The sequence below is a fragment of the Thermothielavioides terrestris genome, chromosome 3, assembly GCF_000226115.1.
Source record: "Thermothielavioides terrestris NRRL 8126 chromosome 3, complete sequence".
In the NCBI taxonomy this organism is placed as follows: Eukaryota; Fungi; Ascomycota; class Sordariomycetes; order Sordariales; family Chaetomiaceae; genus Thermothielavioides; species Thermothielavioides terrestris.
Genome location: NC_016459.1, coordinates 2,966,852 through 2,987,678, shown reverse-complemented (window position 1 = coordinate 2,987,678; position 20,827 = coordinate 2,966,852). Strand labels below are relative to the sequence as shown.

Here is a 20,827-nt window from a genome sequence, read left to right as displayed (position 1 = left end):
ACCTGTTGCTCTGGCCATCCTCATACCATGGAACAACCCAGAGGTAAATAACGCTCACCTTACACTGGACTTCCACAGCCAGACGAAGCGCGTCAAGGACACAACACAAATCAACCACATCCCACAGACCGACCGCAGCGCACGACACTAGACACTAGTCATCACTCTCATTGAACCACGACGCTCCCATTAAAGTCCTCACCTCGCCTGAGCGAGCTACTAACAAACCCCCCTCCCCCTCTCCCCCCAAACACCTCCTTCCCGACCCTTCCGGCCATGAATCCACACGACCAGCACAATCCCCCACGACACAAGCAAGCACCACACAGAGCACAAGAAGAAAGAAGCCAGCTATGCCTGACTCGAGGCTCAAGACAAGACAATAGCCGGATCCGCAGGAACAAGGGTGGAGACGGAAAGCAGAGAGAGTCAATGAACTAGGTAAATAAAATAACTGTAGCAATTCACTGTGCCAATGCATTACCTCGGAGCCACAACCCCAACCACCCCACCCGGCGACAGACCAAGAAACAAGAGACAAAGAGACAAGCGTGACTAGGAGAGCCGATACACAAGACACCGAGATACAGTACAAGCAGTCAGTTAGTTAGTTTACGAAGCCCCACCTGCCGCCTGCCTCCGAATTTCTGTTCCCAAGAGACACAATAAAAAGAGAAGGAGTAAAAAGGGAAAGGAAAACACAAAAACCGTCATGGCGCTTGTGCAGTGTATCCTCTTGCAAGATCCGAGTAGCCTGGGGCATGACTAGCTGGCCGACCTGATTAAACAGTGTACAAAAACACCCACCCCCACCCCCTCCTCTCTATTCCACCTTGTGCCTCCTCCCAGCCTAGTAAAGCAAAAGCAACCTGCCAGCACCCGCGGTCTGGGTTGGCGCCGACGACGCCCCGACGGCGGTGCCGGTCTGGAGGGTGCCCCGCGTATCGTTGTTCGACTTGTCGATGGGCTGCACCAGGGCGGCGAGGTTGCCGCTGAAGAAGCTATAGGCGCTGTTCGGCACGTACTTGCCGGCGAGGGCTGGGCCGATAATGAGGGCGACGAAAACGACAAGCATGACGAAGTAGAGGATAGAGTAGCGGATGACACGTCTCCGCCGGAGCTTGGTCTGCTTCATCGAATAGATCGGCGGGCGAATTTGCCGGCTGGAGAGGTGTGCTTTTGTCAGCCATACACGGCCCCGTCTCACGGCGCGGTCTGGGAAGAAAAAGAATGCGGAGGAACGTACCTTGGACGAAGCCAGAAGAGCATCATCGAGTGCAGCTTGTCAACCTGCGGGATCAGGATGATGGGCAGCATGAGGAACAGAAGGATGTGGCCGAGAATGAAATCGGCAGCAAACATGCTCAGCTCGGTGATCTTGCACAGGTATTCACGTGCCGGCTGCGACATCGAGTGCCAGCCCATCGAATACCATTTGCCCGTCCAGAAGGCGATGTTGGACTGGTCCGTCTTGAACTCTCTGGTGAGCGCCAGCGTGATGATCAACTTGAAGATGAAGCGCTGGATGGCGACAACCGCGATCATGCCGATAAGCGTCTTGGTGAAGTTGAAATGCTCGAGGAAAAACAAGGCCTCGAAGAAGAGGAGCATCACAACGACGGCAATTCCGTGCGCGATGGCGGCGAGAACAGCGCCGAACCTCTTGCAGCACATGCTCAGGACCGGGCCCATGAAGCAGGCCATGGCGAAGAAGACGGCCAAGGCACCAGCGTTGATACCGATGGGTGCGAAGGCGACAATGGCAACGCGAAGAAGAGAGGCCGTCGCCTTGGCGCTCGGATCGTTGGCGTGGACACCGGTCCGCGCGTTGATGAACAGGTAAGGGATCAACGTTACCGCGACGAGGCAAAGCGGCGAGAGGATCTCGGCCCAGAACATGTTGGTTAGAGCGGCGCGGGAAACATCACCCGACATCTTGGCGGAGGGATCTCCCAGGTTCTTGCGCTTGTAGCCCGTGATCCGAGTACGAGAGAGGCGGCAGAAGGCGATCCACGACGAGGCGTGCGATCGCGAGTTGCCGCGTGACAGCCAGCGGAGGTAGTTGCGATAGTCGATAAAGAAATCGGTCCACGCAAACTGGTGAGGGTTGAAGAGGAACGGCGACACGACCAGGGCCAGCAACGAGACCCAGAAGTAGACGAGGGCCGCCTGCCAGACGGTGAGTGTGGCAAAGAGCAGCATCATCAACATACGGGCGCCAAAGTAGATAGACGGCCCGGCGAAACGCGAGTAGAGCACGCCGAACGGAATGCGGGCCGTAGCGAAGCCACGTCCGGTAGCGATGTATCGGGCGCCTCCAAAGGTGATGTCTTGCTGCACCGAGTTGGCGTAGATTTGGCAGACGAAAACCTCAAACAAGGGCGAAAAGGAGCAGATCTGCTTGCCGAGACGGGTCACCGCGCGCCACACGCCGCGCTCCATCAGTTCCTGGACGACCAGGGGCACGTACGAGAGGAAAAAGACGAAGAAGATCGACAGGACACTGCGGTAGACCCAATCCATGAGAGCATCGGTGTTCGCACAGCCCGTGGGGAACATGGGATCGGTGATGGGCACGTCGCGGTTGTAGTTGCAGGGAATGGTTTCGTGCCGCAGAGCGCCAATCTGGAGGAGGCAGATCATGAAGAGCTGGACCGACAGCATGATGAACATGTTGTTGATGTGGAAGCCAGGATGGGCGTAATAGAACGAGAGGAAGCGGTCGAGCGGCAGCTGCGTCCCGAGGTAGTAATATTCTCTTGACAGCATCTGCTCTCCCATGCCTGTCCCGATCTTGGTGGTGAAGTTGAGAATGGAGCCGAAACCGAGATCACGACCCTTGCCGCACTGGTAGTATTCGCAGTGCTTGATGCGGCCGCCACGCAGGAGAGCGTTCATGCCGGCGTAGATATCTTCGTTGAGATGGAGACCCTTCTGCGCCTTGGACACACCGCCGCGCGTCGTCATGAACACGCCGTTGAGGAAATCGGGGTGACCGTAGTGGAGTTTGCCGCCAATCTGGGCGAGCGTTCTCGCGAAGAGCGTACCGAACGTCTGCTCCTTGCCGGCGGCGACATCACCGAGGATACCAATGTTCTCAGAGAAGATGTATTCACGAGCGCCCAGGATGGCGACCGGGGCGCGGGTGGGGTTCTTGACGCCAGGAGTGTAAGGCGAGACGTTGTCCGTCTTCATCTCCTCGAACTCGGCAAGCACGCTGCGGATCTTGAGGCACTCCTCGAGGTAATTGTCCTGGTTCGCGTCGATGAGCTGGATGTACTCGCCGCGGTAGAAGATGAGCGCGTGGTTCTGGTTGTCGGATTTGCCGTCACCGAGAATCGGGTTACCGGAGAGCTGGATGCGGAACTTGGGCCGCCGCATGCCGTTCTCCATGATCTCCGAGTGGCCGTCGATGAGAGCCGAGTAGAGACGCGGCTCCCCGCCTTCCGTAACAGGCGGCTCCTCGTCGAGGTACGCAATCTGGAGATCCGGGTAGGCGCGGAGCAAGAACTCGGCGTTCTCCATTTCCTCCTTCTTGAACTTGGCGAAGCGCTGCATCGAGATGATCAGCTTAAACTTGCGACGGGCCATGCGCTCCAGCTCGCGCTCGAGCTTGTCCGAGTTGCCGCCGAACATCTGGACGACCTCGGGGTTCTCGACGCGGTAAAGGAGCTTGATGGCGCGGCTGTAGTTCATGAAGCCGGAGACGGTGCGGTACAGGGTCTGGAAGCGGAGCGAAGCCCAAATGCGGGTTCTCAAGGTGTACTCGGGCGCGGACGACTTGAAACCGATGCAGTAGAAGGGCAGGTCGTCAATCTTGCTCTTGGCCGTGTCCTTCTCGCTCTTGTCCTCGCCATTGAACTGCGAGGTTTCGTCGGCCAGGATCTTGGTGTCCTTAACGAAGCAATCCCACTCATGAGGATGCAGCTGCTTGAGGTACTCGAGGAGGGTGACGCGCGAGTAAGGCTCGTCCTCGCGGATGATCTCCCTCAGCGACAACAGGATTTTCTCGCTGTAGTGGGGAATCATCACGGTAAAGGTGGGCATGTTGTCGACCGGGACCGGCTCGGGGATCGGCGTCGAGAGAGACTGCGCAAAGAAGGAGATTCTCCGCTCGGCCTCGCTATGGCTGGGGAAGAACTCGGTCTTGAACGAGTGGTCCTCTTGGGCGACGAAGAAGGTGGGAGCACGGAGGGTGCGCTTGCCCTCCTGTTCGGAGGGTACCTGATGGTAGAGCAGCTTCTGGACGTGCTCGATGGACAACAGGTGCTCGCGATACATGGAGATGACGATAGCATTCCAGATCTGCGAGATGAGCACCTTGGGCTTGTACTTGATCTCCATGTCGGTGGTGGCCAGGATCTTGGAGTAGATGCGCTTGGGCAGGCGAGAGAAGACGTTTCTCCAGGGTGTCCAGATCGAGGAGCCGAGATAGAAAGACCGAGAGATCGAGCACATGGTGTTGAGCAGGACGTACCAAAGGTACGTGTCCAGGAAGTAGAAGATCAAATCGGTGAACATCATGAGACCCAGGGTGATCTGCGGCTGATACTTGCACAGATACTGCTTGACAATGGTATCGCCCAGGCAGCTGTCGACGTTCATGAGCATCAGGTAGCGGATGGGGTCGCGCAGCGACAGGGTCAGGTAACCGTAAGAAGCCCCGAACTTGGCGCCAAAGATCACGAGCCAGAGGCCGTAGGACAGAGCCATGTCGTTGCCGGAGAGGCGCGGATAGCTTGCCGTGAAAGTCTGGCTGGCGACGTATCTCCTCGAGTTCTTGGTCAGATAGCTCCCAAACAGACCGCCGAGCGGCATGATGGCGAAGAACAAGAAGGTAGCCAAGGCGACGAAGAACTGCACGATGCCGAGCACGAGCGCAATCTTGGTGTTCTGCTTCTCGAGGAACTTTTCCTGGTTGGCTGCCGGCATGAAGACATAGACGCCGGGAGCCACGTTGATGATGAAGATGGCGATGATGAAGAGCAAACGCTTGGTCAAGTGCTGTGCACCAGCCCACCTGCGAGGGACGTACAGCCACTCAGCCAGCGTCGCCAAGATCTGAAGGAAGGACGCGATGGCGCCTCCAAAACCGACGAAGGACCACATGGCCGCAGCTGGAGGACTGTTGTTGAGCTGTTGCTGGTAATTGGGCGTGATAAGAGTCGGCGAGTTGAACGCTGTGTAGAACCAGAACATGGTGAGGTGGATGATCCAGATACGGTTGAAGTTGACGAGCATGTGGAACCAAGACCGCGTCTCCTTGTACGTCTTAAAGAACACCTTCTTCCACACGACATCCTTGAGTCGGAGGTAGCGCTCCGCGGGGGGGATGTCGACCAGCCGGGTTTTGTCCTCGAATACGATGCGCTCGATGCCCTCGGGGTACCAGAACAGCTGGTTGCAGTCATCGTACCCGATGATTTGGTTGTGGTCTCTCTCCCGACGGACATAAACCCCATTGAGGATCTCGTACCCTTGATCCCGCAGGTACTGGTAGAGCGGGGTGATGACGTTGTTGAGGTAGGTAAACTCCTCGACCGGCTCAACCATGTTCTGGCAGGCAGGCGAGTTCAAGTAGTCATCGGCGCACTTGAAGATGAAGCACAGACACTCGGGCATGAAGCGGACCTGGTTCGCCTCGCCCCAGCAGAGGAGGTACAGAGCAAGCTGGCGCACGCGGTCATGCTGAGACATGCGGTTCATCCTCGTCTTCCAGCGGTACTCGGCGGCTTCGAGCGAGTCGTCGCCTTCCAGGTCCTCGAGCACTTCGGCCTCGTTCTCACCGGCAGCAGCCTTCTTGTTCTTGTTCTTGCGAGTTCGTCGCAGGCCCTTGCCCTTCATGTTGGCAAAGCCCACCGCATCGTCGAGATCCAGATGGGCGGCGAAGTACCACTTGCGGTAGTTCGCGTTGTCGCCCCCAATGTAGTCGGCGTGGAGAGAGAGGAGGGCCTGGTTTGGCGTCATGCGCGACGCCCGGGAGTCGAGCATCGTCATCAGATGGTCGTACATGTTCCGCATGCTGTCACGCTGGAAACCAAACTTGGCCGTCAAATCGAGGAAGATGTCCTCGATCTCCTCCTTCGAGAGGGGGATCTGGGCATCCGACGTCCAGGCAGGGTAGGGCTCGCGCGATCGCTGGCCGGCGGGGAGCACATTGCCGTAGTCCATGCCGTAGTTCGGGGTGGACGCGCCCGAGGACCGGTTGCCGCCATACGAGATCTGCGACGAAGGGGGCCGATAGCCCCTGCCACCCATTTGGCCTTCGTTGTAGCTGTTGTACCGCTCGTCGCCGCGCCCGTAGTAGTCCATGTCGGTGGCTCGAGCCATGTCGGAGCGCATGGTGAAGTCGCTGAAGGTCTCGGAATCCTCTTCCGATCCATTGCGGTGCCCGTGGCCATTGCCATAGCCGCCTCGGTCATACCCCTGGTCGTAATAGCCATCGTTGTTGTAGTAACCGTCGTGGTACTGGTCGTGGTTGTCGTAGTACCCGCCGTCCTGGTGGTAGGGATTGTTGGGGTCGGCATTGTAATAGCCACTGGTAGCTGGGTCAGCAGACGCATTTCACGGCCAGGCCGCAGGGAGAGCGGGAACGCACGATTCATCATAGTATCCCTCGCCGTAATGCTGGCCATGGTTGCCGCTGTTCTGGTTGTGGTCATAGTAATGCTGGTCGTCCTGGTAATACGAGTCGGTGTTTCCCTGGTGGCCGTAGCCATCATCGTAGTCGTTGTGGCCCGGGCCTTGGCCATGGCCATGGCCTTGTTGATATCCCGACATGCTGGCAAGCGATGTGTACGGGATGCTGGAACACAGGTTAGACACGGGCACCAAGCGGCGGGGTTCAGCGCCAGGCCACGCATGCATTGCGGGCACATGGCAGGCAGTGGGCGGTGCGATCTGTGCTACTTACCGAATCAGCAGCTCATGGAAACGCTTCTTGGGCCAGGGACTGCGGTCAAAGCCTCCACAAGGAAGGTGCGCAGTGAGAACGGCCGGGCGTGGAGGTGCACTCCTTCGCTAGACAGCCCCGAGAAAGAAGTATTAAACCAAGGTCCCGAGAGTGGGCAAGAGTGAGAGTGGCCGGCCACAGCGCGAGAAATTGATGAGCGGTGAAGTCGGCGGAGGGGTCTTTCGTTGTTGAGGAGGAGGGTGAAAGTTGATTCAGGTGGCAGTCGATGTTGTTGCACAACACAACGGGGAGCAACGATTGGCGGCGCGGTGGGGCGCAGAACTGCAGGTTGGCTTGGAGATGACGGGAGAATTGGGCGAAACGGTCGTGCACCAGTCCAAGCCAGGAAGAAACGCCAGGATTCTCCCACAAAATCCTCCCAGGATCTATGTTGTTCCAAGAAAAAAATGCTGTCTTGTTCGGATTAACGATCGTCGGTGCTGGCGTCCGGTCAGGTCTGGTGCCGGGCTTGCCGCGGGTGTCTGTGTCTCGTGTGTCGCGAGCGTCGCCACCTAATCGTTCAGGCACTGCGGGCGACGAGGACGGGCGGCTGGCGGTTGGCGGCCCAGATTGGTGGTGTCGGTTGTCGCTGGATTGGCGCCGCTGGGAAACCAAACAAGCCCTTTACCGGTGCACCCAAAAAAACGAGAGTCGGGAGATGCGGGAGGTGGGAGCGAGCGAGCGTCGGGGAAGCCAAACAGAAAAGAAAAGGCTCCTGCCTAGGAGAGGACGATGGGGGAAGGAACAGGGAAATGGGAGGGAAAAAAGGAGGCATTCAAGGATGGAGTGCGTTTCGCCGCGACGGAAAGAGACAGGACCAGCCAGGGCAGGACGGGGCGCGGCTTGCTGGCCACGACAGGGGGACAGATGGGAGATGGCGGGTCCTGCCAGGGGTTCTGAGATGGGAGAAAGCGGACAAGGGAGGGGCACTGTGCTGGCAGCGTGCTCCCGTCAGGGGCGCACTGTACGCGGCAGGAATTGCAGGCACCCGCCGAGGATTCCATCGCTCTTTGACCATGGTCAACTGAACGGCGTTACAAATGCGGTGCATCGTTCGACAGACGGTGCTTCTTTGGTTTATTCAGAGTCCAGTTTCATATGATGTTTCCCTCGCCATTTCGTCAATAATGTTTGGAATACTGTCCTTGTAAACCGGGGTTTCTCTGTTTCTCTTGCAACCCCTGAACAGGAGCTCCCTCACTGCTGGTCCATTTTATGCCACCCATCCGGTCTGCCCTCGATTTCTGCTGTCGGGAACCCATTCAGCACGTTCATCTGGGACATTGCATTGGACCTTGGCAGTTGCAGCAATCTGCCCGCCGGGAGGCCACCTGCTAAGTGTACACTACACTACTGAATTACTGCAGCGCTACGGATGAGTCTCGCGGCAAAGTTGGAGGGGTTTACATAATCGGTCATCCAATGGCCTTGAAGATGGGGTGAGTGCTGTCCAAGGAGGAATTGTTCCACCATTGTTGGCGGTCTGCTCCAGCCTGTCAAAGCCGAGATTGTGGTGCGTCAGGTCCAACTGCTCCGCCACTCCGACACCCCCTGTCCCCCTGAATGGTAGACGTTAAAGAGGTCCCGCCAAGACTAATTTCGGCCAATTGTCGGCAATGTTTTTACAGCGTCAGTACCCCGCCAAGACCGCCAAGCGGTTTGCACTATCGCCAAGGGTTAGTTCGCTAGGGGTACGGGGGGCGGCGCCAGCCCCCCGCTAGTTAGGGTGAGGGTTATAGTTAGGGTGAGGGTCAAGGTTAGGGTACGGGTTAACTTCGTTTTCTTTTTTTTCGATTTGGTTGAGGTTTCGCGAAGCTGTTGCTACGAGTCTTTGCAATTCTCGTTGTTGATGTTGCTCGAAGTCGTCGTGGCCCTGCTTACCCCGTGGCGATTGTAAATATTTGTAAGCGGCAGTCTCCGAAATTAGTCTTGGCGGGACCTCTTTAACGACGACCCCCTGAATCCCGTGCGTGGCCGAGGTTTTGGCCAGGTACCCCCCTTGTATTCCGTATACTCCCCTGGTCGTGGCTGGCTGGTGAGTTGGCTAAAACTTGGTTTCGCAGAGCCCGATGACGACAGTGGTGAAGACGCTAGCAAGGAAGCGGGTGGCCGTCAAGAAAACACCAGCATCTGCAGTTAAGCGAGTGATGAGACTGGAAGGGCTGTTCGGGACAACGGAGGTTGACCGCAGCTTGGGTTGTAGCCAGTACTTGCGTGGTCCGAGATGCCACACAGCATCTGCTCCGTCCCAAGAACTTTCTCGACGTTCTGCTCTTTCCTACGCGCCCGGCCTGCCCGCAAAGTGTACGGAGAACCGGACACGAGCGGTCGAACCGCCACCGGATGCACAAGAGGTTAGTCTCGGGAGTTCTCTGCGGCGAACACAAGCTATCTAGAGTGTTCTCTCCTGTGTACACGACGAGCGAGCTGTCTCACGAGCTGCAACCCTCCCATACGCAGCATCTGCTAGTCAGTGAATGGACTCTACAGAGAGCGAGTTAATATTTTTAGTCGTCGTTAAAGAGGTCCCGCCAAGACTAATTTCGGAGACTGCCGCGTACAAGTAATTACAAATCGCCAAGGGTGAGCGAGGCCGCTACGACTTCGAACATCAATATATAAAATCGTAAGACTCGCAACAACAACAACTTTACAATACCTCAACCAAATCGAAAAAAAAGAAAACGAGGATAATCTATACTCTAACTATAACCTATATCCTCACCTTAACCTAAATCCTAACTAGCGAGGGGCTAGTGCCGCCCTCCGTACCCCTGGCGAACTAACCCTTGGCGATAGTGCAAACCCCGTAGCGATCTTGGCGACGTACTGACGATGTAAAAACATTGCCGACAATTGGCCGAAATTAGTCTTGGCGGGACCTCTTTAACGTCTACCCGCCCGCGCCTCTACACTACACTAGTGCAGCGTACCCTGCTCACGGCTCCGTCCCAGGGCGCGATCTGGTTGAACTGCCCCTGGATTTTGATTCGAGAGCCGTGCCGAAGACTAAGGTAGTCACCAATTTATCGTATCTTTCCAGAGGCATGGCCAGAGAGCTGCATGTGAGAGTTCATGACCCGAATCTGAGCTGGTGCAATTGCTGCCGTTGCCAAGCCGTTGAATTGGCCCCGTTCGGGCATAGCTCCAAGCCCTGTTCCAGATCGATGACGAGGTTCGCAATCTGGACTGCCCTGCTTGGCTGCGATCGGCGGAACGTGCCGCTAACTAGTGAACTGCGCTGGCATCGGTGAGCTGGCGATGCGTGAGAGGACCAAGAATGAACTGGAGAGAAAAGTTCTGCAATGGTGCCCAAAGCTTTGCAGGCGCAAAGCCAATGACGAAGATGGCTCTGCAAACCACCGGTTGTGTTAGCAGCGACGGGGCAAGTGTTGTCGGGCAGTATGCCATGCCAATGGCGCACAACCTTCCAATTGACTGGCTGGCAGCCTCCATCGTGGAGGTCGAGTCGGTTCTCGGACGCTCACTGGAGGCAGAGATTGGTGTTCCTGCGTCATGCGTGCCGCTGCAACAACCTGGAACATTTTCGCGCTGAACGAAGAACTGGGGAGCATGCGAGCAACACGGTACCTACACAAACTGTCATGGCCAATAATAGCCTAGAACCGACCGAGCTTAAGGTTCCTCTGGCTGCGCATTGTACTCGTTATCGCGACTTCGGCTTGGGAGGGGAAACGGGTCTTCCAGCCGCAGCCTGACATCATGCAGGCGAAATCGGTATTGCGGGCATATTGCAGGAGACGGTAAATGGAGCGCGACACCTCTTCAGCGCATCGAGGAGGAAAGGAAAGGTCGAGGCCGACACGGCATTACTGCGTAAGCAAAGGTTACCTCAGGTAGGCTAAAGGGCACAGCAGATAAACAACGTGGCCCAAGGTTGTGTTACCGCTGCCACACGGGACGGGAGCCAACCCGATGAGCTCAGATCGACGTTCCCGTCGTCGTCGCGTTCCGCACACTCATGTACAGAACATTGGGCGTAGACGGAGGAACAGCACATCTTCAGATGCATCTTTCGGATGAATACACGTACTCTGCTAGGCGAGTTCATCCAATGGACTCGGTCAACATGCCTGCTGCATCCCTGGCCTGCAACCATTTCCGGCATTGTTCTGGACCGTGGGCCTTGGCATGTACGGAAGAGCCCTGAGAACCACCAAAATTACCGAGACGGCTCCGAAAGAGCGGGCAAGCCCCGCACATGCGGGAGGCAGACGAACTGCTGCATGTGGTTGCCGACGGAATGCACAATCGACCGGAATGGATGCTATGGCCCCCAAGATTTACGACGTGAGTATATGGGAAAAGTGACGAATTGTTCCATGTGCAACTCGAGTTGAATTTGAAGATTGCAGAGATTCTCGCCGCGCTTGCAGCAGGGGTGTGTGCCGCTGTTGCCCCGGGCAACCGAGGGGTAGGCCTGAAAGCCCATCAAAGATCTCACTCATACATTCCAAGGTCGTTCTGCGACAACCTGCACAACCTGAGTCCTTCTGCTCAGACTCGCCAGTTCTCTGTTCTTCAGCCTCAACAGCTACCACAAACTACAACAAAACCTGCGTGCTTAACCTGTCAACATGGCCAAATTGAGCATGCCAACCGATACTGGGAGCGACGATGACGAGTTCCCGGACATCGGAACTCTTGCGTCAAGGAAAAAGATGCAGAACCGAGCCGATGCATCCGCCACTCAACCACAGCCAGAGGCCCAGTCGGCGGGAGAAGCAGCATCAGGGAAAGGGAAGCCGAAGGCGCCAATAAGGAGGCGGAAGCTGGCGCCCCTAACAAACAATCTGTTGTTGAAGCCATGGGTTCCGGAAAGCACAACGGATGGGCACGAGAACTATTCGCGCCAAGAGAAGGAAAAGATCGTGAGACCAAGCCGGAAGATTACTGCAACCAGAGCTGGGAACGCGAAGCCGGCCGCCGTGATTGCTCCGCCTGTTACGGAGCGGAAGGAGGAGGCGGATGAGGAGGAGACGGAATTTGTCTCGGCCCAGGAGGATCTCGGCAGCAGCGAGGAGTCTGTGACTGATGAGGAGTCTCTTCAATCCGATTCCGATGGCTCAGAATTCGAAGACAATGAGTCCGACGACAACGATAGCGACAGTGACGGCCTCGGTTTTTGGTCAGATATTCCCCCAGCAAAGCCTAGGCTTCGGTTGAGGCGCAGCAAAGAGTTGGGGCACTCCGCCCAGGTTCCGGAAAGCCGACAACGCTCTACGTCAGGAACAGAAGGGGAGGGCTTGTCTTACCGGGGACCAAGCGAAAGACCTTCCGAGAAACGAGGTCGTGGTGCGCATCCGGTCAGAGCACGGAGACAGGATGGAAAGCTTAAGGTGGAAAAGGACCTCGCCGATACCTTGCTGGAGCTCCAGCTGTAAGTTTGTTTGCAAGCCGCAACTCTCTAAGGTCTCAAAGTAAGCTAACTTTCGCAGCGATGAGAACGAGGAAGCTCCCCGGCGCTCCAAGGCTTCGGGGCCGGGCAAGGAACGAGCGACGCCACCTTCGACACCGCCGAAATCCCGATCACGCCTCGTTTCGCCTAGAAAACTGCCCCGGATTCCGATGACACCGCACCGCCCTAGTTCCGACATGTTCTGGAGCCAAGACTTCGTCGACGACTGGAACGATGAGCATTCGCCTCGGAAGCAGCTGTTTCCGGACGCGGCCGCCTCCCGCAGCAAGAGCCCGACAAAGCAAGGTCCCGAACGGAGACCCGAGATCGCTACAGCCGTAAAGCGCCAGTCAGACCGCGAGGCAAAAAGGGCCTTCGAAAAGTCGAAGCACGAACTAGCCGAAAAGTTCCTTCATGAGCTCGACACCGTCATCACCAAGGGCAAGATGGCCAAGCTGACGGCTTCCACTGGCGGCGTCCGGCTCGTCTGGAGCAACAAGCTGAAGACTACCGCCGGGCGGGCCCACTGGAAGGGCGAAAGACTCCGCGCCGCGGTGCCTGAGGGCGCCACCCCGACCGACGCGAATAGCAGCAGCACTACAGACAACAAGCCCAGATGCAGGCACCACGCCTCGATCGAGCTCGCCGAGAAGATCATCGACGACGAGGACCGGCTGGTGAACGTGATCGCGCACGAGTTCTGCCACCTGGCCAACTTCATGATCAGCGGCGTGACCAGCAACGCGCAGGCGCACGGGCGCGAGTTCAAGGCGTGGGCGGCGCAGGTGTCGCGCGCGTTCGCGGACCGCGGCGTGCGCGTGACGACCAAGCACTCGTACCGCATCAACTTCAAGTACGTGTGGCGGTGCGCCGCGTGCGGCCTGCTGTACAACCGGCACTCCAAGAGCATCGACCCGTCGCGGCACCGCTGCGGCGTGTGCCGCGGCGAGCTGGCCCAGATCAAGCCCGCGCCGGCGAAGAACAAGAAGAAGAAGACGGAGGAAGGGGAGCCGGCGAAGCTGAGCGGGTACCAGGAGTTTGTGAAGGAGCAGATGCGGCTGTTGAAGGAGGAGAACCCGAGGAGTCCGCAGAAGGAGATCATGAAGATGGCGGCCAGTCGGTGGCAGCAGCGGGCAAAGTCAACTACGCCGGATGATGAGATCCAGGAGTTATAAGAGACTCGGGAGGTGAGGGTTGTGTGAGTAACAGGGTCATCATAGAAAAGATACCCAGTGTACAGACTACAAAGCAGATAACTCAAGTGTAAGAATGATAAGCAATAGAGTATGCGGTTATGGTCATGAGCTCATCACCCGGTATCCTCGCCCTCGCAACGCCTGTGGCTATCCCGCTCGGCCCAGGTCCGCCCCAGCAATACACTCAACACACCGGGGCACATCCCACTGAAACCGCCATCCCCTCAGCAATCCCCAAGCAGAAGAAGCCCTAAATCACTGCTACCTCCCTCCCCCCCACTACCCCCCGCTACCCAAGAACTACACCTCATTGAACAGATTCCAATCCCGCACCTCGAACGAGGTCCATATCTTGGCCGCGTACTCGACCGCGTCGCCGATGAGCTCGCCCTGCTTGCCCAGCGCCAGGTCGACCTCCTCCTCGTCGTACTCGCCCTTGATGTGCGGGACGTTGATGGTGATCAGCACGTCGGTGCGCTGCTTCTCGAGCCGCAGCAGCGTGAGGATCAGCGCGGTGAAGTCGGGCGCCGACGCCGGCCGCCGCGACTCGTCGTCCTTCTCCTTCCGCGGCGTTTGCGTCGCGATCAGCGTGTACACGGGTATGCGCTCGCTGTGTGTGTGTCATGCCGGCCGGCTGGTTAGTGGACTGTTTTGGGTGGGTGGGTTTGTCACGAGGGGAAAGCGGGGAAAGCGGGCGCGCGGGGGGCGCATACTCGAGGTGAGTGAACTGCGTCTCGGTCGTGTTCCAGACCTTGACTGTGTCGGCGTCGTCGCCCACTATGTCTTCCAGGTGGATGGTGAGGGCGCGGCCGTCGCGCTCGAGCGGATCGTCGCCGGAGCTCTCGACGCGCTCAGTGATGTCGAAGATGATGGAGGTAAAGCCGTCCTTGTCGAGGTAGACCTCTTGGTTATCCGGGACTTTGCGGATCGTGCTAGGAGAAGAGTCAGGCGACTTGCTGCTAGCCTGGGGGGACGGAAGGTTGAGGTATACCTCACGTCGGCGAAGTTCTCCGGCAGGTCGCATACCAGAGCTCCGCCGAAGAGGTCTGTCTTTTTGTAGCTGCGAGGCATGGTGCAGTTCGGGAGAGGTACCGTGTATGCGCGACTCGATCGGTGAAGTCCCTCGGAGCGCAGATGCTTGTATTCCGGTCGGTAGGGTAACGGTGTTGTTGAGCGCGAGTTGGTTTGCGACGGGGATCAGGCAGTGACATCAGCCTGGTGCCGCCGACAGCATGGCGGGGTAGCGCGGCAGGCCTGTTGGCGGGGTCGCGGCAGCGGCTGCGTTGCCGCAGATCGCGGCGTTCAACCAGCCATGCTGACTGTGCTCTTCGATTTTGAGCGCGGCCCGGTAGTGCAAAGCTACAGAAGACAGAAGTGAGGTTCTTATTAGGAACCCGAGAGCGTAACTGCTCACCATGTTGTATATATGCGCAACAGAGTACGGAGTACTGTTCTTTGACCCATCCCAAGCCTGGAATCCGTAAATACAGCACAGTACAGTAAAGTAAAGTACATACATGGCACCCTAGCAGCGGCTGTTACCCCGCTCCATGCCCTGAATGAATGGACGCACCCCCGGCGCAACGGAGCTCAACTGTAACGTTTAACACCCAGCGACGCCAGCCGACCTTCCCCAACTCACTTCTTCCGCAACGAACCACGCGCCCTGCAAACGTACCAACCCAATGGCGAGCAAGATGGCCTCCTGCATCTTCTGCAAGATCATCAAGGGCAAGTCGATCCACTCAATCCCCAGCCCAACCCGAGCTCCCCCAACTTGTCCGAGGCTCCGCGCAAGCTCCCTCGCATTGCTAACACCCACCCCATACCACCAGGCGACATCCCCTGCTTCAAGCTCTTCGAAAGCGACAAGACGCTGGCCTTCCTTGACATCAACCCCCTCAGCAGAGGACACGCCGTACGCTCTCCCCGACACGTCCCTGGCTCTCCTCCCCCATCAGTCTCAACCCGACAGCGCTAGCTTCGCCTTGAACACCCACGCTGACCGAACCGATCCATCCACACAGCTCGTGATCCCCAAAGTGCACGGCGAGAAGCTGACCGACATTCCTGACGACCATCTGACCGAGATCCTGGTACGAGAGAAAAACAACAAAATTACCCAGCCCGCCCCCATTGAAGCTAGCTTGTGAACCAAGCGAAAACCCATGGACAAAGGAGACGGAAGGCTGACTCGCATATGCAAATGTACCAGCCGGTCGCTAAGAAGCTCGTCCTAGCGACGGGCGCGCAGGAGTACAACATCCTGCAGAACAACGGGCGCGGGGCGCACCAGGAGGTTGGGCATGTGAGTGTTTCATTCGGGCCTCGGATCTCTGGCCTTGGTGTTCGGCATGGTTTGATCTGGCATGGCTAATGATTCGCTGTCTGATATTGGGACAAAATACAGGTTCATTTCCATATGGTAGGTTGCCCCCCTTGGCTCGGATAAGATGACGGAAATGGTGGACAAGGGGGAGGGAGAGGGGGAAGACGAGGTGAAGGGGATGGCTAACGCAACGCGTGCAACAGATCCCCAAGCCCAACGCGACGGAAGGACTCGGCATCAGCTGGCCGCAGCAGAAGACGGATATGGACCAGCTCAAGGCGCTGTTTGAGGAGATCAAGTCTAAGATGTGAATGTGAGCGTCCCCAAAGGGGAAGGATTACGTTTCGGGCTGCCTCCGTATGTATGTATGTACATGTACGTACAGGCCCGTTGAGGATGCTGCGGGTGTATTTCTCAGGAGAAGAGGAGAGGAACGACAGTACTCATCCAAGCCCCGGAATCCGACCGTGTTGAACAGGCTGATGGGTACGCGGAATTTCTGTTTGGCGCCAACACCGTCCCGCCTAATCAACATCATCCGCAGAAACCTCAGGAGCAGGTGCAGGCGCAGGTTCAGCTGCCGGCGCAGGTTCAGGTGCAGGCACAGGCGCAGGTGCAGATGCTGCCGAAGCCCCATTCGCCGCGGGGTACCAATTGAGGCTCCCATCCGGCCGCAGCACCCCGGTCCTGTCGTAGTAAGACCGCGCGCGCAGATAGGGGTCCAAGTTCCAGTAGTCCTCGCGCAGCCTGTTCGCGATATCGTTCCGCCGCGCCTTGATCTCGGCCGCCTTGTCTCCCTCGGGATTCTGGATCCACTCGAGCGTCGCCTCCTCGTACTCCTGGTACAGACCCTGGCGGGCGGCCAGCAGCCGCTCGCGGGTCTCGGCGTCGTTGAGCTTGTCGTTCTCGCCCTCCACCGGCTCGACGTACTGGTACGTCCAGTCCTCCTCGCCGTCGAGTTCCTTGGGGATGTGCTCGATCGGGACGAACTCCTCCACGTCCTTGACGTTGTTGGTGAAGTGCACTTTGTTGGCGACCACTGGGTCGAGCCAGCCGCGGATGACCTTCCAGATGCCTGGTAAAACGTTAGAAAAAGGGTGATTGGCCAAGCGACAGGTTAATTTGCGTACCTTGGAAGATCCAAGGGGCCTTGTGTACCAGCACCGCGCCTAGGCATTCGGGGTAGTTGGCCTCGAAACACTTGATCATGAACCTCAGGGGCGCGTAGTCCTAATGACAGTCAGCAACAGGTAAGGGAGGGGCGGAATGCACTTGGACCTACCATGTTCGCCATGGAGAAGTCCGTCATGTTAAAAACGATCGTCTGCGGTGGTTAGCTGGCTGTAGAAGGTTGCTGCATAGCCCAGGCATACTCACAGCGGTGTCGACCGGCGGCTGTAGTACCATGCGGCACGTCTCGATGAGATACACAGTGTACCGCTCCAACGCCTCCTCGGCCTCCTCGCCTTGCCTGTGTAGCCTGACATTGACAAAGCAGAGGGGCCTGCCCTCCTTGTCGACGCCATGCACATAGCTGATGCCCTTCCTGAGCTGGGTCATAAAATCATGCGCAAGCCTCTGCGCCTCGGGGTCGGTGCTCTTCTCGGCCGCCGCCGCGGCCGCCTCGCCGTTTCTGATGATGTCGTCATCGACTTTCATGACCTGCGCCCGCCAGTTCATCGTCGAGATGAGCATGATGAGCGCCCTCTCAACATCCCATTTACGCGCCCGGAGAAAGCGGAGCACGAGCGCGTCCGGGTGGTCGTGCTTCACCATGCTCCAGAAGGTGTTCCGGATGGTCTCGGGAGACTGGCTAGCGAGGGTCTCGTAGAAGTGCTTGGTAAGGCCGTACTTGTCGCCTTCCCCGTCCTTTGACAGGTTCAGCTGAATAGGCGCATTCGCTGATGCCCCTGACGCCGAGTCCGCGTCTGCGTCCTTCTTGCTCTTACGCGAGAAGAGCAACAAGCGGCTCTTCTTCTTCTTAGAGTCGGCATCTGGCGCCTTGTCGGCCGCGTTGCCGTCCGACCCAGCACCGTTCTGATCCTGGCCCACCCCACAGACTTGGAAAATGAGCTGCCATAACCGCCTCAGCTTTTCCTCCTGCTCGGGAGTCAAGTTCCCTGGACGGCCCGGTGCGGTTTCAACTGCCATGTCTTCGACGAATGCGGTCAAATCCGGAGTATCCTGCGATCTAATGTCCTGTGGGCGTAGTGCAAGATAGGTGGATAACACGAGAGCGGCAGCGAAGACGGCAAAAAGTCCGTGGGCAGACGCGACCAAAGGTTTGCCGTAGGGATAACCTCTGAATCTGGCGCGATCAGTGAAATGGTTGAGTTGCTGTTGTCGGACAGGTTCAGGTTTTTGAGGGAGCCGCAGCGACAGGGATGTTGGGGCAATACAAGTAGGTGAAAGTCGAACGGCACGAGATGGCTGGGTGAGGCAACGATGAGCGCCCTGGAGGGTAGTAGTCGTCGAGAAGGGAGAATGAGTGAACTGGGATGAGAGCTGCAGTGACGGGCGCATGAGACGAAATCCAAGGCGCTTGCAGAGCAAAAGGCGACGGCTGTGTATACCCAACCAAGCCCGGTAGATACCCGGTACTGGTCGCAGGGCGCCAACAGCTCGTCAGGCTATCCCGGGCATGCCGCGTCAGTGAACCGTGTAGTCCCTACGGTGTGAGGTGCAAAAAAAGGAAACCCGGCGCAGGAAGCGCAGACCCAGAGGCACGAGCAGCTGGCGCACGAGACCACAGAAGGATTCACATACATGGGTTTGAACTGTCGTGGAGAGGGAAGAAACTAGCTGGACTCGAATTGCGCCGCCGCCTCCGTCTCGTTTTGCCAATTGGAGGTATGTACGGAGTAGTGGATTATTTGATGCAGGAAACTTAAACTCGGGAGGCCGCCAGCAGGAAGGGTTGCGAAGACAGAGCGGAAGAGGCCCTTGCTAAACTCCAGGCATGGATCGGTTGTTAGCGGGGCAGCACATGCTGATCGCCCGGGCCATGCGAACGAAAGCGAGCCCTGGGAGGGAAAAATCTGCAGGAACAGCAGCGAGTTTAGCCAAGGTGGGAAGCCTGACTTGGGGCTGTCTGGGATATCGTTTAACGTGAACGTTATTTCCAGCTGGTCTCCCCGGTCGAGCCCGCAGCGGTGTGAAATTCTTTCGTCTGAAGCTTCTTCCGGGTGCTCCGAACGCAAGGTCAGCTTCGAGATGGGCCCACTGCACTGACGCCTTGGCGGGCGCTAACTCGCTGAGTTAGCACGTCGTGTGTGGGTGGGATCTGCTCGTGGTCAATTTGCGGGGCAGCCGCCAAGACCTGAACGATTCAGGAATGAAGCAAACAAACATCACGCGCGCACCATCGCGGCCGACGATCACAAAAGACGACGACACCTAGCTCCCATTCCAGAGAAGATATGGCCCATGACGGTCAGCAACCACCCAACCCGCAGCGGCGCGCGCGCTCGACCTCGCGGTCCCGGCCGACTACGCCCCTCCGGCCCTCCTCCCGCTCCTCGTTCCGCGAGTCGGCCCGCAGCAGCGTGCAAGGCGACTCGGCGTCGTTCCCGCTCAACGCGTTCGAGCCGGCCTTCGCCGAGCTGTCCGACGCCGTGGCCGACCTGGAGGCCAACATGATGCACTTCCAGCTGATGCACGAGAGCCTGGCGCGCTTCAGCGAGAGCTTCGCGAGCTTCCTGTACGGCCTGAATATGAATGCGTTCTGTGTCGATTTCCCGGAGGTATGGTTTCACTAGGTCTGGAGGATCAGTTGCGCTGGAGCTAATTTGGTTCGCTCGTGCGTGCGGCAGGGTCCGATGACGGAGTCTTTCAGACGGATGAAGCTGAGGGAGGAGGAGCAGCAGAGTAGGTGGTACGGATCCACAAGCCGCGAGATTGGTGGCTAACGCCCTCTCAGATACCTCGAGGCTCGCCGAGAGGACGGCCGGCGATGTCGATACCGAGACCACGTTCATGTGAGATGCATGATGCGAGCTCGGACAGTGTGTCAAAACTGACCCCATTTAGGACCACGGATACCTCGTTTGTCGAAAACCCCCCGACATCTTCTAAGCCGGCCTTAAAGTACCAGGCACCCGGTTCAAACCGTCAGTCGCGGGTCCCGGCGCCGTCCGGGTCCGGGTCCACAAGGGGCGCGACAGCTGGCAGAGGAGCGGCAGGAGGAGGCAGAGGAGGTACCCGAGGGACGCGGCCTAGCGGGATTGCGCGACCCCGGGGGCGTGGTATTAGATGAAGTGGAGTGTGAAGAGAAAAGCAGAGTTGGGAGGTTGGCGTTCTGCGAAAGCGGGGGCCATCCAGCTCCTCAAAATGTCCCTGTGGCAGGACGACGTTCTGCCGCGGTACAGCAGCGGGGCTGGATGCAGTGGGCGACGTTGGCAAGGTCTCGATTGGATGTCGCCGAAGAATAGGTGACGGTAAGACCATACCGGCGTGCCACAAAAAATCACATGGGAAGCTGGGCTGGGTTACGGGCTACTGGGTCAAGACGTGTTCACGGCCTTGTCTAGATACTCCCTCGCCCGCCTGAGACACTCCTCTTCGCCAGAGTTGACCCAAGACCCGACTGCGGCAACGGTCTTAGTCCTAGATTTGAGGCCTTGTGTGATCTGCAACGCCGACTTGGGCAGGTCGAGGACCTGGCGCACAGGCATAAAATTAGGCACAGAGCAAAGAGCAGGATTGCTCGCTAGGAAGATACATACGTCGCTTAAGACTTTGATGACCGCCTTGTTTGCTTCCCCCTCACGCGCCTGAGCGGCGACGCAGATCTCGACCGCCTCGTCGTCGACCGAGGTGATGCCCTCGCGGTTCTTATTCACGCCTGGCTTGACGGTGCATTGCAGGTAGAGAGTGTTTTGGGCGGATCGCTTGGTCGCTGTTGCGTACCAGAGAGCGCGTGCGGACATTGT

At 57.9% G+C, this 20,827-nt stretch overlaps 7 protein-coding genes across 7 annotated transcripts; 3 read left to right on the top strand and 4 right to left on the bottom strand.

Moving 5' to 3' along the window:
* Positions 1 to 166: 166 nt before the first annotated feature.
* Positions 167 to 7,682, bottom strand: THITE_132141 (glycosyltransferase family 48 protein). The gene is made up of 4 exons (XM_003654387.1): positions 6,914 to 7,682; positions 6,599 to 6,805; positions 1,247 to 6,538; positions 167 to 1,163 (listed from the first exon to the last, which is right to left on the bottom strand). Exons 2-4 carry the CDS (start codon positions 6,778 to 6,780, stop codon positions 851 to 853), a joined length of 5,787 nt encoding a protein of 1,928 aa, XP_003654435.1. The 5' UTR covers positions 6,781 to 6,805; positions 6,914 to 7,682; the 3' UTR covers positions 167 to 850.
* A 4,790-nt stretch (positions 7,683 to 12,472) lies between these two features.
* Positions 12,473 to 13,495, top strand: THITE_22048 (uncharacterized protein; the record flags this gene model as incomplete). The annotated part of the gene is made up of 1 exon (XM_003654386.1): positions 12,473 to 13,495. A coding segment is annotated over one exon (1,023 nt), but the record flags the coding sequence as incomplete, so codon positions are not given.
* A 139-nt stretch (positions 13,496 to 13,634) lies between these two features.
* On the bottom strand, positions 13,635 to 14,921 carry THITE_2067339 (uncharacterized protein). The gene is made up of 3 exons (XM_003654385.1): positions 14,559 to 14,921; positions 14,281 to 14,499; positions 13,635 to 14,177 (listed from the first exon to the last, which is right to left on the bottom strand). Exons 1-3 carry the CDS (start codon positions 14,636 to 14,638, stop codon positions 13,868 to 13,870), a joined length of 609 nt encoding a protein of 202 aa, XP_003654433.1. The 5' UTR covers positions 14,639 to 14,921; the 3' UTR covers positions 13,635 to 13,867.
* A 178-nt stretch (positions 14,922 to 15,099) lies between these two features.
* THITE_2117465 (uncharacterized protein) lies at positions 15,100 to 16,220 on the top strand. Its single transcript, XM_003654384.1, has 6 exons — positions 15,100 to 15,298; positions 15,403 to 15,485; positions 15,595 to 15,663; positions 15,783 to 15,875; positions 15,978 to 15,992; positions 16,100 to 16,220. Exons 1-6 carry the CDS (start codon positions 15,253 to 15,255, stop codon positions 16,205 to 16,207), a joined length of 414 nt encoding a protein of 137 aa, XP_003654432.1. The 5' UTR covers positions 15,100 to 15,252; the 3' UTR covers positions 16,208 to 16,220.
* Positions 16,221 to 16,277: 57 nt separating this feature from the next.
* THITE_2117460 (uncharacterized protein) lies at positions 16,278 to 18,914 on the bottom strand. Its single transcript, XM_003654383.1, has 5 exons — positions 18,663 to 18,914; positions 17,274 to 18,526; positions 17,179 to 17,220; positions 17,027 to 17,126; positions 16,278 to 16,971 (listed from the first exon to the last, which is right to left on the bottom strand). The coding sequence occupies exons 2-5, from the start codon at positions 18,045 to 18,047 to the stop codon at positions 16,421 to 16,423; spliced, it is 1,467 nt and encodes a 488-aa protein (XP_003654431.1). The 5' UTR covers positions 18,048 to 18,526; positions 18,663 to 18,914; the 3' UTR covers positions 16,278 to 16,420.
* On the top strand, positions 18,868 to 20,275 carry THITE_2117458 (uncharacterized protein; the record flags this gene model as incomplete). The annotated part of the gene is made up of 4 exons (XM_003654382.1): positions 18,868 to 19,639; positions 19,709 to 19,763; positions 19,816 to 19,873; positions 19,926 to 20,275. Coding segments are annotated over exons 1-4 (659 nt in total), but the record flags the coding sequence as incomplete, so codon positions are not given.
* A 123-nt stretch (positions 20,276 to 20,398) lies between these two features.
* THITE_2051766 (uncharacterized protein) lies at positions 20,399 to 20,824 on the bottom strand (the record flags this gene model as incomplete). Its single annotated transcript, XM_003654381.1, has 2 exons — positions 20,399 to 20,554; positions 20,621 to 20,824. The coding sequence occupies 2 exons, from the start codon at positions 20,822 to 20,824 to the stop codon at positions 20,399 to 20,401; spliced, it is 360 nt and encodes a 119-aa protein (XP_003654429.1).
* Positions 20,825 to 20,827: the final 3 nt, after the last annotated feature.